This window comes from Eschrichtius robustus, chromosome 2 (genome assembly GCF_028021215.1).
Source record: "Eschrichtius robustus isolate mEscRob2 chromosome 2, mEscRob2.pri, whole genome shotgun sequence".
NCBI lineage: Eukaryota > Metazoa > Chordata > Mammalia > Artiodactyla > Eschrichtiidae > Eschrichtius > Eschrichtius robustus.
The window spans coordinates 172,230,963-172,245,222 of NC_090825.1; the positions used below are offsets into that span (position 1 = coordinate 172,230,963).

Genomic DNA, 14,260 nt, shown 5'->3' on the forward strand with positions numbered 1-14,260 from the left:
CATCCTCAACTTGACCAACCGAGGGTCAGATTCCGTGTCCAGTTTTGGGCAAGTCTCTCTCACAGAGGGCAATGTGTCCTCTTGGCGGGAAGCTGTCCGGGTCTGCTTGTCCCTTCTTTTGTGACACAAGCCGCCACCCAGATCCACCAAGAGGCGGTTTTTCTTTTCCAACATTTTATTCTGAACAATTACAAACATTCAGAAAAGTTGGAAGAAGAGTACAGTGAATACCCATAGGTTCCACAATTACCATGGTGCTAAATTTACTTTATCATGATGTATCTATCCATCTATCTATCCATTCCTCTGCCCACCCATCAGTCCACCTCATGTACTGGATACAAATCAAAATAGGTGGGACTTCCCTGGTGGCGCAGTGGTTAAGAATCCGCCTGGCAATGCAGGGGACACGGGTTCAATCCCTGGTCCAGGAAGATCCCACATGCCGTGGAGCACCTAAGCCTGTGTGCCACAACTACTGAGCCTGTGTGCTGCAACTACTGAAGTCTGCACACCGAGAGCCTGTGCTCTGCACCAAGAGAAGCCACTGCAATGAGAAACCTGCACACCACAACGAAGAGTAGCCCCCACTCGCCACAACTAGAGAAAGACCGTGTGCAGCAACGAAGACCCAACACAGCCAAAAATAAAACAAAATATATAAATTTAAAAAAATAAATAGATAAAATAAAATTTTAAAAAACCAAAATAGGTGGATGTCACTTTATTTTATTATGGTGAAATATACATAATATTAATGTTACCATTTTAACCATTTTAAAATGGTTTAAGTGTATGATTCAGTGGCATTAAGTACATTCACAATGTTCTATAGTCAACATCACGATCTATTTACAACACTTTTTCATCTTCCAAAAAAACTGTCCCCATTAAATACTAACTTTCCTCCTCCCACTAGCCCCTGGTACCCATCCTTCTAATTTCTCTATGAATTTGCCTATTCTAGAGACCTCATATAAGTGGAATATTTGTTCTTTTGTGTCTGGCTTATTTCACTTAATGTTTTCAAGGTTCATCCATGTAGCACGTGTCAGAATTTCACTTCTTTTGTTTGTTTGTTTAATATTTATTTATTTATTTATTTATTTGGCTGCTCTGGGTCTTAGTTGCACCATGCGGGATCTTTAGTTTCGGCATGCGAACTCATTTTTTTTTTTTAAATATAAGTTTATTTATTTATTGATTTATTTTTTGGCTGCATTGGGTCTTCACTGCTGTGCGCAGGCTTTCTCTAGTTGTGGCGAGTGGGGGTTACTCTTCGTGCGGTGCGCGGGCTTCTCACTGCGGTGGCTTCTCTTTGCTGCGGAGCACGGGCTCTAGGCGTGCGGGCTTCAGTAGTTGTGGCACGCGGGCTCTAGAGCGCAGGCTCAGTAGTTGTCACGCACAGGCTTAGTTGCTCCGCAGCATGTGGGATCTTCCCGGACCAGGGCTCAAACCCGTGTCCCCTGCATTGGCAGGTGGATTCTTAACCACTGCGCCACCAGGGAAGTCCCATCGGCATGCGAACACTTAGTTGCAGCGTGTGGGATCTAGTTCCCTGACCAGGGATCGAACCCTGGCCCCCTGCATTGGGAGTGCGCTGTGTTAGCCACTGGACCACCAAGGAAGACCCAGAATTTCACTTTTTTTTTTTTACACCACCCCCCCCCCGCCACTTTCCCCTCTTGGTGTCCATACGTTTGTTCTCTACATCTGTGTTTCAATTTCTGCCCTGCAAACCGGTTCATCTGTACCATTTTTCTAGGTTACACATATATGCGTCAATATACGATATTTGTTTTTCTCTTTCTGACTTACTTCACTCTGTATGATGGTCTCTAGATCCATCCACGTCTCTACAAATGACCCAATTTCATTCCTTTTTATGGCTGAGTAATATTCCATTGTATATATGTACCACAACTTCTTTATCCATTCGTCTGTCGATGGGCATTTAGGTTGCTTCCATGTCCTGGCTATTGTAAATAGTGCTGCAGTGAACATTGGGGTGCGTGTGTCTTTTTGAATTACGGTTTTCTCTGGGTATATGCCCAGTAGTGGGATTGCTGGGTCATATGGTAATTCTATTTTTAGTTTTTTAAGGAACCTCCATACTGTTCTACATAGTGGCTGTATCAATTTACATTCCCACCAACAGTGCAAGAGGGTTCCCTTTTCTCCACACCGTCTCCAGCATTTGTTGTTTGTAGATTTCCTGATGATGCCCATTCTAACTGGTGTGAGGTGATACCTCATTGTAGTTTTGATTTGCATTTCTCTACTAATTAGTGATGTTGAGCAGCTTTTCATGTGCTTCTTGGCCATCTGTATGTCTTCTTTGGAGAAATGTCTATTTAGGTCTTCTGCCCATTTTTGGATTGGGTGGTTTGTTTTTTTAATATTGAGCTGCATGAGCTGTTTATATATTTTGGAGATTAATCGTTTGTCCGTTGATTCGCTTGCAAATATTTTCTCCCATTCCGAGGGTTGTCTTTTCGTCTTGTTTATGGTTTCCTTTGCTGTGCAAAAGCTTTGAAGTTTCATTAGGTCCCATTTGTTTATTTTTGTTTTTATTTCCATTACTCTAAGAGGTGGATCAAAAAAGATCTTGCTGTGATTTATGTCAAAGAGTGTTCTTCCTATGTTTTCCACTGAGAGTTTTATAGTGTCTGGTCTTACATTTAGGTCTCTAATCCATTTTGAGTTTATTTTTGTGTACGGTATTAGGGAGTGTTCTAATTTCATTCTTTTACATGTAGCTGTCCAGTTTTCCCAGCACCACTTATTGAAGAGACTGTCTTTTCTCTATTGTATATCCTTGCCTCCTTTGTCATAGATTAGTTGACCGTAGGTGCGTGGGTTTATCTCTGGGCTTTCTATCCTGTTCCACTGATCTATATTTCTGTTTTTGTGCCAGTACCATACTGTCTTGATTACTGTAGCTTTGTAGTATAGTCTGAAGTCAAGGAGTCTGATTCCTCCAGCTCCGTTTTTTTCCCTCAAGACTGCTTTGGCTATTCGGGGTCTTTTGTGTCTCCATACAAATTTTAAGATGATTTGTTCTAGCGCCGTAAAAAATGCCATTGGTAATTTGATAGGGATTGCATTGAATCTGTAGATTGCTTTGGGTAGTATAGTCATTTTCACAGTATTGATTCTTCCAATCCAAGAACATGGTATATCTCTCCATCTGTTGGTATCATCTTTAATTTCTTTCTTCAGTGTCTTATAGTTTTCTGCATACAGGTCTTTTGTCTCCCTAGGTAGGTGTATTCCTAGGTATTTTATTCTTTTTGTTGCAATGGTAAATGGGAGTGTTTCCTTAATTTCTCTTTCAGATTTTTCATCATTAGTGTATAGGAATGCAAGAGATTTCTGTGCATTAGTTTTGTATCCTGCAACTTTACCAAATTCATTGATTAGCTCTAGTAGTTTTCTGGTGGCATCTTTAGGATTCTCTATGTATAGTATCATGTCATCTGCAAACAGTGACAGTTTTACTTCTTCTTTTCCAATTTGGATTCCTTTTATTTCTTTTTCTTCTCTGATTGCTGTGGCTAGGACTTCCAAAACTATGTTGAATAATAGTGGTGAGAGTGGACACCCTTGTCTCGTTCCTGATCTTAGAGGAAATGCTTTCAGTTTTTCACCATTGAGAATGATGTTTGCTGTGGGTTTGTCGTATATGGCCTTTATTATGTTGAGGTAGGTTCCCTCTATGCCCACTTTCTGGAGAGTTTTTATCATAAACGAGTGTTGAATTTTGTCAAAAGCTTTTTCTGCATCTATTGAGATGATCATATGGTTTTTCTTCTTCAATTTGTTAATATGGTGTATCACATTGATTGATTTGCATATATTGAAGAATCCTTGCATCCCTGGGATAAATCCCACTTGATCGTGGTGTATGATCCTTTTAATGTGTTGTTGGATTCTGTTTGCGAGTATTTTGTTGATGATTTTTGCATCTATATTCATCAGTGTTATTGGTCTGTAATTTTCTTTTTTGTAGTATCTTTGTCTGGTTTTGGTATCAGGGTGATGTTGGCCTCATAGAATGAGTTTGGGAGTGTTCCTTCCTCTGCAATTTTTTGGAAGAGTTTGAGAAGGATGGGTGTTAGCTCTTCTCTAAACGTTTGATAGAATTCACCTCTGAAGCCATCTGGTCCTGGACTTTTGTTTGTTGGAAGATTTTTAATCACAGTTTCAATTTCATTACTTGCGATTGGTCTGTTCATATTTTCTATTTCTTCCTGGTTCAGTCTTGGAAGGTTATACCTTTCTAAGAATTTGTCCATTTCTTCCAGGTTGTCCATTTTATTGGCATAGAGTTGCTTGTAGTAGTCTCTTAGGATGCTTTGTATTTCTGCGGTGTCTGTTGTAACTTCTCCTTTTTCATTTCTGATTTTATTGATTTGAGTCCTCTCCCTCTTTTTCGTGATGAGTCTGGCTAATGGTTTATCAATTTTGTTTATCTTCTCAAAGAACCAGCTTTTAGTTTTATTGATCTTTGCTATTGTCTTCTTTGTTTCTATTTCATTTATTTCTGCTCCGATCTTTATGATTTCTTTCCTTCTACTAACTTTGGGTTTTGTTTGTTCTTCTTTCTCTAGTTCCTTTAGGTGTAAGCTTAGGTTGTTTATTTGAGATGTTTGTTGTTTCTTGAGGTAGGATTGTATTGCCATAAACTTCCTTCTTAGAACTGCTTTTGCTGCATCCCATAGGTTTTGGATTGTCGTGTTTTCATTGTAATTTGTCTCTAGGTATTTTTTAATTTCCTCTTTGATTTCTTCAGTGATCTCTTGGTTATTTAGTAACGTATTGTTTGGCCTCCATATGTTTGTGTTTTTTTAGGTTTTTTTCCCTGTAATTGATTTCTAGTCTCATAGCGTTGTGGTCAGAAGAGATGCTTGATATGATTTCAATTTTCTTAAATTTACTGAGGCTTGATTTGTGACACAAGATGTAATCTATCTGGAGAATGTTTTGTGCGCACTTGAGAAGAAAGTGTAATATGCTGTTTTTGGATGGAATGTCCTATAAATATCAATTAAGTCTATCTGGTCTATTGTGTCATTTAAAGCTTGTGTTTCCTTATTAATTTTCTGTTTGGATGATCTGTCCATTGGTGTAAGTGAGGTGTTAACGTCCCCCACTATTATTGTGTTGCTGTCGATTTCCTCTTTTATAGCTGTTAGCAGTTGCCTTATGTATTGAGGTGCTCCTATGTTGGGTGCATATATATTTATAATTGTCATATCTTCTTCTTGGATTGATTCCTTGATCATTATGTAGTGTCCTTCCTTGTCTCTTGTAACATTCTTTATTTTAAAGTCTATTTTACCTGATATGAGTATTGCTACTCCAGCTTTCTTTTGATTTCCATTTGCATGGAATATCTTTTTCCATCCCCTCACTTTCAGTCTGTATGTGTCCCTAGGTCTAAAGTGGGTCTCTTGTAGACAGCATATATGTGGGTCTTGTTTTTGTATCCATTCAGCCAGTCTATGTCTTTTGGTTGGGGCATTTAATCCATTCACGTTTAAGGTAATTATCGATATGTATGTTCCTATGACCATTTTCTTAATTGTTTTGGGTTTGTTTTTGTAGGTCCTTTTCTTCCCTTGTGTTTCCCACTTAGGGAAGTTCCTTTAGCATTTGTTGTAGAGCTGGTTTGGTGGTGCTGAATTCTCTTAACTTTTGCCTGTCTGTAAAGCTTTTGATTTCTCCATCAAATCTGAATGAGATCCTTGCCGGGTAGAGTAATCTTGGTTGTAGGTTCTTCCCTTTCATCACTTTAAATATGTCATGCCACTCCCTTCTGGCTTATAGAGTTTCTGCTGAGAAATCAGCTGTTAACCTTATGGGAGTTCCCTTGTATGTTATTTGTCCTTTTTCCCTTGCTGCTTTCAATAATTTTTCTTTGTCTTTAATTTTTGCCAATTTGATTTCTATGTGTCTTGGCATATTCTCCTTGGGTTTATCCTGTATGGGACTCTCTGCGCTTCCTGGACTTGGGTGGCTATTTCTTTTCCCATGTTAGGGAAATTTTCGACTATAATCTCTTCAGATATTTTCTCGGGTCTTTTCTCTCTCTCTTCTCCTTCTGGGACCCCTATAATGCGAATGTTTTGCATTTCATGTTGTCCCAGAGGTTTCTTAGGCTGTCTTCATTTCTTTTCATTCTTTTTTCTATAGTCTGTTCCGCAGCAGTGAATTCCACCATTCTGCCTTCCAGGTCACTTATCCGTTCTTCTGCCTCAGTTATTCTGCAATTGATTCCTTCTAGTGTACTTTTCATTTCAGTTCTTGTATTGTTCATCTCTGTTTGTTCTTTAATTCTTCTAGGTCTTTGTTAAACATTTCTTGCATCTTCTCGATCTTTGCCTCCATTCATTTTCTGAGGTCCTGGAATCATGTTCACTATCATTATTCTGAATTCTTTTTCTGGAAGGTTGCCTATCTCCACTTCATTTAGTTGTTTTTCTGGGGTTTTATCTTGTTCCTTCATCTGGTACATAGCCCTCTGCCTTTTCGTCTTGTCTATCTTTCTGTGAATGTGGTTTTTGGTCCACAGGCTGCAGGATTGTAGTTCTTCTTGCTTCTGCTGTCTGCCCTCTGGTGGATCTTCACGTCTGTTTAGTGAGGAGGCTGCATAATATTCCACTGTGTGGATACACCACATTTTGTTTATCCATTCTTCTGTTGATGGACATCATTTGGGTTGCTTCCACATTTTGGCTAGTGTGAATAATGCTGCTATGAACATTGGTGTGCAAGTCTCTGTTTGAATCCTCGCTTTCCATTCTTGTGGTTATATATCTAGGAGTGGAACTGCTGAATCATTTAATTCTATGTTTAACTTTTTGAGGAACCACCAAACTCTTTTTCCACAGTGTTGGCATCGTTTTATATTCCTGACAGCAGAGTATGAGGGTTCCAGTTTCACCACGTCCTCGCCAATACTTGCTATTTTCTGTTTTGTTTTTTGTTTTTGATAGCAGCCAACCTAATAGGTGTAAGTGCTATCTCGTGGTGGTTTTTAAAAACTATTTATTTATTTTTATTATCTATTTGGTTGCAAGGGGTCTTAGTTGAGGCAGACGGGCTCCTTTAGTTAGTTGCGGCACACGGGCTCCTTAGTTGTGGCATACGAACTCTGGGTTGCGGCATGCATGCATGTGGGATATAGTTCCCTGACCAGGGATCGAACCCAGGCCCCCTGCATTGGGAGCACGGAGTCTTAACCACTGGACCACCAGGGAAGACCCTTGCTGTGGCATTGATTTGCATTTCCCTAGTGGCTCATGATGTTGAACATCTTTTCATTTGTTTATTGGCCATTTGTATAGCTTCTTTGGAGAAATGTCTGCTTCAGTCCTTTGCCCATTTTTGAATTGGGTTTGTTGTTGAGTTGTAGGAATTCTTTATAATCTGGATATTAATACCTTATCAGATATATTATTTACAAATACTTTTGATTTGGGTTTTAGTTGCTCTCTGGGCACCATGTGCGAAACGGATTTTTGGGAGGCGGGGCAGGCGAGGAGAGACCTCATTGGGGAGGGTACTCCAGGTGAGAGAGGAGGGGGTATGGCCTTAGGGATGGGGAGAGTGGATGAACGCTGAGTGCCATCAAGATCTTCAGCAAGGGGCTTCCCTGGTGGCGCAGTGGTTGAGAATCTGCCTGCCAATGCAGGGGACACGGGTTCGAGCCCTGGTCTGGGAAGATCCCACATGCTGCGGAGCAACTAGGCCCGTGAGCCACAATTACTGAGCCTGCGCGTCTGGAGCCTGTGCTCCGCAACAAGAGAGGCCGCGACAGTGAGAGGCCCACACACCGCGATGAAGAGTGGCCCCCGCTTGCCGCAACTAGAAAAAGCCCTCGCACAGAAACGAAGACCCAACACAGCCAAAAGTAAATAAATAAATAAATAAATTTAAAAAAAAAAAAAAGATCTTCAACAAGGTCCCTCTCTAGAGCTCAGATCAGAGGCACAGGAGGCAGGTCAGAGGCCTGAGAGATGGAACTGATGGAGGTGGGAGTCCCCACCTGACCACCACACCCCCCCCAGCCAAGTCCCTGCTCTTGGGATAAAGAGACCAGCTACCTGGAGAAGGGCAAGGGGGGAGGGGGACAGGGGTAAGAGCCGGTTACAAGTAGCACCCTTGGCAGACGGTGGCTCAGGATTTAGCTGTCCCCCAAACACTCCACCTCAGCACTGCACACAGGGAACGGGGGACCCCACCCACAAGATCTTCAAAGATAAGGGGTCCTATAAAAGCCACCCAGGCAGCCAACACAGAGCCTAGCACAAGTCCCCAATAAATGTGGGCTCTGTTCATTTTCATGGCTTCACTCATCTTAGGGGTCCCTCATTATCACCCCCCAAATCTCTTATTTGCCCCCCAGGAATGTTGGGATCTCGCGCTAACTGCGTGAAGCCCTGCCTAGAAGTCCACCCATTGTTGCCTCCTTGAAATGTTGCCTTGAAATCCCACCCTATCTCTTCAAGGAAAGTGTCTGAATATCCCCCGTTAACTTCCTCTCTGGGAACAGAACACCCCCCCTTCACCTAAGTTCAACAGGAAGGAGGTGTCTCACCACCTCCACCCCCTCCCCCCTCCAGGCTTTCCCGTGCTAAAAACAAAGGAAGAAGACTGCATTAGCACTTCCTGTGGGTTCATCTGGGGGCCGGGGGTGTGGGGAGGGGCGGTGACTGAGGTCTGCCTTACCTGAGACTCCCTGGAGACTGGCCAGCGCCCTCCACCTCCCTGGGCCCCCAACTCTGGACCCCTGGGGCCGCACAATATCCCCCTGCCCCTCCCTAGGCCTGGGCAAGGTGTGGCCCCTGGACTTCTGCATTCTTAACTGCGGTGGCTGTGCTTCCTTCCCCTGGGTGACCCGCCTGCTCTCCGGTGCCCAGAGCCTTATCAAGGCAACTTCCTCCTACAGGCTGGCCACCATGATGCCCTCAGGGCCGCTGCCCAGGGCCTGCTGGACTTCGTTCATCTCTCTGCTTCTAGTCTGCTGTCTGCTGCCCCCAGGTGAGGCCCGGCAACCTGGGGAGGGCTGGAGTTGCGGGATTGGTGGCGGAGGGGAAGGAGAACAGAGCGCCTCACACCCTGCTGCCTGGGCTGTTCCAATAACACTTCTTAAACCCAGATCGGCCAGGGGACTCCCCAGTGTCCTCGGGAGAAAGTGGTGGCCTCTTAGCACAGCCTTCAGGGCTCCCGGAGGCACAGTCCCTGCATTTGACTTGTTCTTCTCCCCCTGCACAACACACGCACACACACCCACACACTTAAACACAAACACACACCCAAGCACGCATGCATGCACGCATTCCCTCCCTGGTCCATCTGGACCCTCGACCTCTGCGTATGCTCTTCAGTCTGCCAGGATCACTCTTCCCTTTCACTTGGCTAACGCCTCCTTGACCCTTTAAAACTGACCATAGTGGTCCCCTCCTCCAGGAAGCCTTCCCTGACTCACTTCCTCCTAGAGGCTTGATCAGGGCTTCCCCTGGCCTCCCTCCCAGCTCTCCTTGGTTCCTGATCCATCATCTGTCTTCCTCACTAAACTGAAGCACCATGAAGGCAGAGACCATCATATCTCGGCAAGAGGAAGTTTTGAATTGTGGAGCCTGCAAATGGGTGGGTTGGGGGGCACTGGAACCCCCAGGAGAGCTTCCTTCTGTTCCCGCAGGTACCCAAGGGCAGGAGTTCCAGCTGCGAGTGGAGCCGCAGAACCCAGTGGTGCCTGCCGGAGAGTCCCTCTTGGTAAATTGCAGTATAGATTGCCCCAGCGCTGAACTCATCTCCCTGGAGACGTCCCTACTCAAGGAGTCGGTGGGCAGTGGCCTGAGCTGGGCAGCCTTCCATCTCAGCAATGTGACTGGTGACACCCAGCTCCTCTGCTCTGGCTTCTGCAATGGCTCCCAGATGATAGGCTTCTCTAACATCACAGTGTACCGTGAGTGGCTGTGCCTGGAGGTGGAACTGGCTTCGGCAGCAGTGGGGTTAGATAAGCAATGGTGCAGGGGAGTGGGGCGGGCATGGGGGCCCTGAGTTTGCAGGAATGGACCCGGGCTCTGACCCAGAGCTCGGACCTGAATGTGTGTGTGTGGGTGTGTGTGACAGAGACAGAGAGATGCGTCTCGACCACATGCCAGGGCAGCAGTTGTGAATTAATTTATTTGGGTCCCAATAAGCATTTTAAAAATATCTCAGGAATTCCCTGGCGGTCCAGTGGTTAAGACTCCGCGCTTTCACTGCCGAGGGCCTGAATTAAATCCCTGGTCAGGGAACTAAGATCCCACAAGCCATGCAGTGTGGCCAAAAAAAAAAAAAAAAAAAAAAAAATACAATAGACTAGAAAGTGGCAGAGTACATCACTCTTGGTGCCTACTGTTTTGTGAAGCCATAGAAAAGTGTAGTGTACATGTGTAACTGTGTGTATGCTCCTCCTGTGTGCACCAGTGTCTGTATTCGTGTTTGTGTACCTATGTGTGTGTCTGTGAGCTTCTGTATCTGTCATTATCTCTGTGAGACTGTGTGTGTCTGTATATGTGTCTGTCTGTATGTCTGTGTGTGCCTGTGTGTATGTGTCTCTGGATTTGTGTATATCTCTGTGTGTGAATGTCTGTATATGTCTGTATGTCGGTATCTGTGCCTGTGTATCTGTGTATCTCTGTGTGTGAGCATGTGTGGATGTCTGTGTCAGTACGTGTCTGTATATGTCTCTGTGCGTATTTCTGTTGTAACATGTACATCTGCGTGTGTATATCTGTTTGCCTATGTATGTATCTGGGGGTCCCCCCATCTGTGTGACCGTGAGATGCTTCTGTCCAGTGCTGTGCAGGAGTCTGTTGGTCCTGGCTCATGAGAGCCCATGGTGCTCATCTCCTCCCAGCTCATTGAATAGCTGATTTCAAGCTACTCAGTGTGTCACACTGAGTAGCTTGAAATCAGCCAAAGTATTTACACCACAGAAATTGGCAAATGCTCCATGTTGGGGCTCCCCCATCTCACCCCAGAGAGCCCAAGCATAACCAGCATTGGCCAGCATACCACTGTCCCTTAACCAGAGGTTAAGATGGGGGCCTCCTTGTTAAATATTCTAAAATTATAAGTAGTTAGATGTTAACTATTTTCCATAGCAGCCAGTCCGCAGGCCTGTGTGTGACAGCTTGAGATCCAGGCTTGAGAGATGTTCCTCCAAAGGAGGCCCAGGGTTTGGTATGTGTGCCTGTGAGGGCCACTGCAGCTGCAGCTGGGAGAGGACGCAGCCGGGGGCTGTTGAGTCCCCCAGGACTGTGCAGAGCACCCTGAGAGGCTGCCCTAGGCCTTGAGCAGCTGGGACTGATTCGGGAGGGCTAGACCAAACTCTGGGAAAGGCCAAGACCAGAGTCCAGGCCAGAAGCTGGGAGGAGGGGTCAGGGGAGTTCCTAGACCTGATATCAAGGAGGAAGGTGGACACACAGGTCTGGAGTTTGGGAAAACCACTGTCTAACCCTGGCTCTGCCCTTTCCTGGCTGTGCGTCCTTGGGCAGATCACCTCATCCTCACCTCTCTGGGCCTCAGTTTCTCTATCCATAAAAGGGAAGAATAATAGAAGAGATTTCACTTGGTTGCTGTGTGAATGAAGGTGGATGACATCTGGAAAGTCTAAGGAAAACTCAAAATAAACAGGAAATTTTATGATTACTATTAACATCATAAGTGGCCATAAACTTTAGTCCCCTTCCTTCCTTTTTTTTTTTTTTTCCCCTTAACGGTGAGGTCCTTGGGAACAGAAAATCTGACTTTTATTTCAGTGCCTGGCAAGGTGTCCGACAAAACAGGAAATAATAATCATGATGCTAATGATAATAGCAAACACTTATACTAGCACATTTCTAAGCCCTGGGGGTTTATTAACTCAAAGTTCACAGTCCTGCACTGGGCCACCCTTGACTCCTCGCCACTCCCTAGTGTGGAGGCTGCCAGCCTGGCTGATAAGTTCTACTCTCCCCTTCATACCCCCGACTCAGGGTTCCCGGAGCGCGTGGAGCTGGCCCCCCTGCCGCCCTGGCAGCCCGTGGGCAGGCGCCTCATCCTGCGCTGCATGGTGTCCGGTGGGGCCCCCCGGGACCACCTCACCGTGGTGCTGCTTCGTGAGGAGAAGGAGCTGGGCCGGCAGCCAGCGGGAAAGGGGGAGCCTGCCGAGGTCACGGTCACAGTGCTGGCGACCAGAGATGACCATGGTGCCAATTTTTCTTGCCGCACGGAGCTGGACCTGCAGTCCCAAGGGCTGGGACTGTACCAGAACAGCTCGGCCCCCAGGAAGCTCCGAACCTTTGGTGAGAGAAGGGACTGCAGACGGTGGGTGATGAGCGAAGCCAGAGTAAGGGTGCTCTGGCCGCGGGATTCCTGAAAAGGGGGTGGCCTGGACCTCAAGGGCTTTTGGGAAAACATGCCTTTAGCCATGGGTAGCCTCATATGGGAGGCTCGCAGCCATGGGACCTTTGGAGAAGGCTGTGAGTGTGTGTCCTGGGAAGGGGGTGACCCAGGCCGCAAGGTATCCTGGGAAAGAAGGACCCTGGTTTGTGAGGATGAGTGTCATGGGAAAAGGGGCCTCCACGGCTGTGAGACCTCCTCCCGCTCACTCCCACCCTTCTTTCAAGCCATGCCCATGATCCCCCCGCGCCTCGTTGTACCCCGGTTCTCGGAGGTGGGAACGTCGTGGACCGTTGACTGCACCCTGGATGGGCTGTTCCCAGCATCGGAGGCCCAGGTGCAACTGGCGCTGGGGGACCAGATGCTGAATGCCACAGTCGTGAGCCACGCTGACACACTCACGGCCACAGCCAGAGCGAAAGCAGAGCAGGAGGGCACTCAGGAGATTGTCTGCAACGTGACCTTGGGGGGCGAGAGCCGCGAGACCCGGGAGAACGTGAAGGCCCATAGTAAGAGGGGGCGGAGCCAAAATAGCTCAGGAGGCAAGGGGCGGGGCCTCCATAGCCCAAGGGGGCGTGGCATTGGGCGGAGACTAAACCGGAGAGGAGCGGGACCTAAGTGACCCGAGAAGAAGAGCCTGAGCGCCCCAAACCGGGTGGGGGCTGCAGAGTAGATGAAGGCGTAGCCTGGATACCCCGAGGGGAAGGAGGCGGGTGGGGGCGGGGTTTGACCCAAGGGAGGTGTGCGGTCATCAAACTCCCGGGCAATGCCCCGCCTTTAGGCTTCCAGGGGCCCAACCTGACACTGAGCGAGCCTAACGCCACCGAGGGGACCACAGTAACTGTGACTTGCGCGGCCGGACCCCGAGTCCAGGTCACGCTGGACGGAGTTCCAGCCGCGGCACCGGGACAGCCTGCCCACCTTCAGCTAAACGCCACTGCGAAGGACGACAGGCGCACCTTCTTCTGCAATGCCGCCCTCGAGGTGCATGGGGTAATCTTGCACCGTAACAGGAGCGTCCAGTTGCGTGTCCTGTGTGCGTAGGTCACTCTGACCTTTAATCCCTTGCTTCCTTGATTTGGGAAGACTTGTCTCTCCCTTGTCCCATTGTGCCTCGGTTGTGTTGGGTGTATCTGATCATTTGGTGGTCCCACAGACGGCCCCAAGATTGACCGAGCTAAATGTCCCCAGCGCTTGACGTGGAAAGACAGGACTATGCATATCCTGCAGTGCCAGGCCCGGGGCAACCCGAACCCCAAACTACAGTGTCTCCAGGAAGGCTCCATGTTCAAGTTGCCCGTCGGCATCCCATTCCTCGTCAGGTTAAACTATAGTGGCACCTACTATTGCCAAGCGGCGAGCTCACGGGGCACGGACATTCTGACAGTGATGATGGACGTTCAGGGTGAGCCTACGCGGGGCGTATTTATTCTAGACGGGCAAGCTTAGGAGGGGCCGAGACGCGCGTATTTATTCCTCGCTTTTCTGCACAGGTCGGAACCCCATCGCCACCACCATTGTCTCCATTGCCTTGGGGGTGTTAACGATCTTGGGCCTGGTGATTTTTGTTGCGGCCTTACTGTACGTCTTTGGGGTGCAGAAGCGGCGTGACATCTACCACGTGAGGCAAAGTAGCACCCGGTTGCCCCTCGCGCCTAAACAGCCCGACGAGGCTGTGGCAGTGGAGTTATCCTGAGCATCAGAGTGCCGTGATACTGGGCAAAGACGACGAAGGTTTGGCTGTATCCCCGAACTCCGCACTAATAAAGGCTTTAAAATCCGCACACTGTGGCTTGCCATTCCACTGCTCCGCGCGTCC

The 14,260-nt window shown here is 47.1% G+C and overlaps 1 protein-coding gene across 1 annotated transcript; it reads left to right on the forward strand.

Annotated features, from left to right (window-relative positions):
- The first annotated feature begins 8,757 nt into the window (after nt 1–8,757).
- Nucleotides 8,758–14,137, forward strand: ICAM3 (intercellular adhesion molecule 3). Its single transcript, XM_068537027.1, has 8 exons — nt 8,758–8,843; nt 8,957–9,048; nt 9,710–9,976; nt 12,036–12,344; nt 12,669–12,950; nt 13,223–13,477; nt 13,598–13,846; nt 13,935–14,137. Exons 2-8 carry the CDS (start codon nt 8,967–8,969, stop codon nt 14,135–14,137), a joined length of 1,647 nt encoding a protein of 548 aa, XP_068393128.1. The 5' UTR covers nt 8,758–8,843; nt 8,957–8,966.
- Nucleotides 14,138–14,260: the final 123 nt, after the last annotated feature.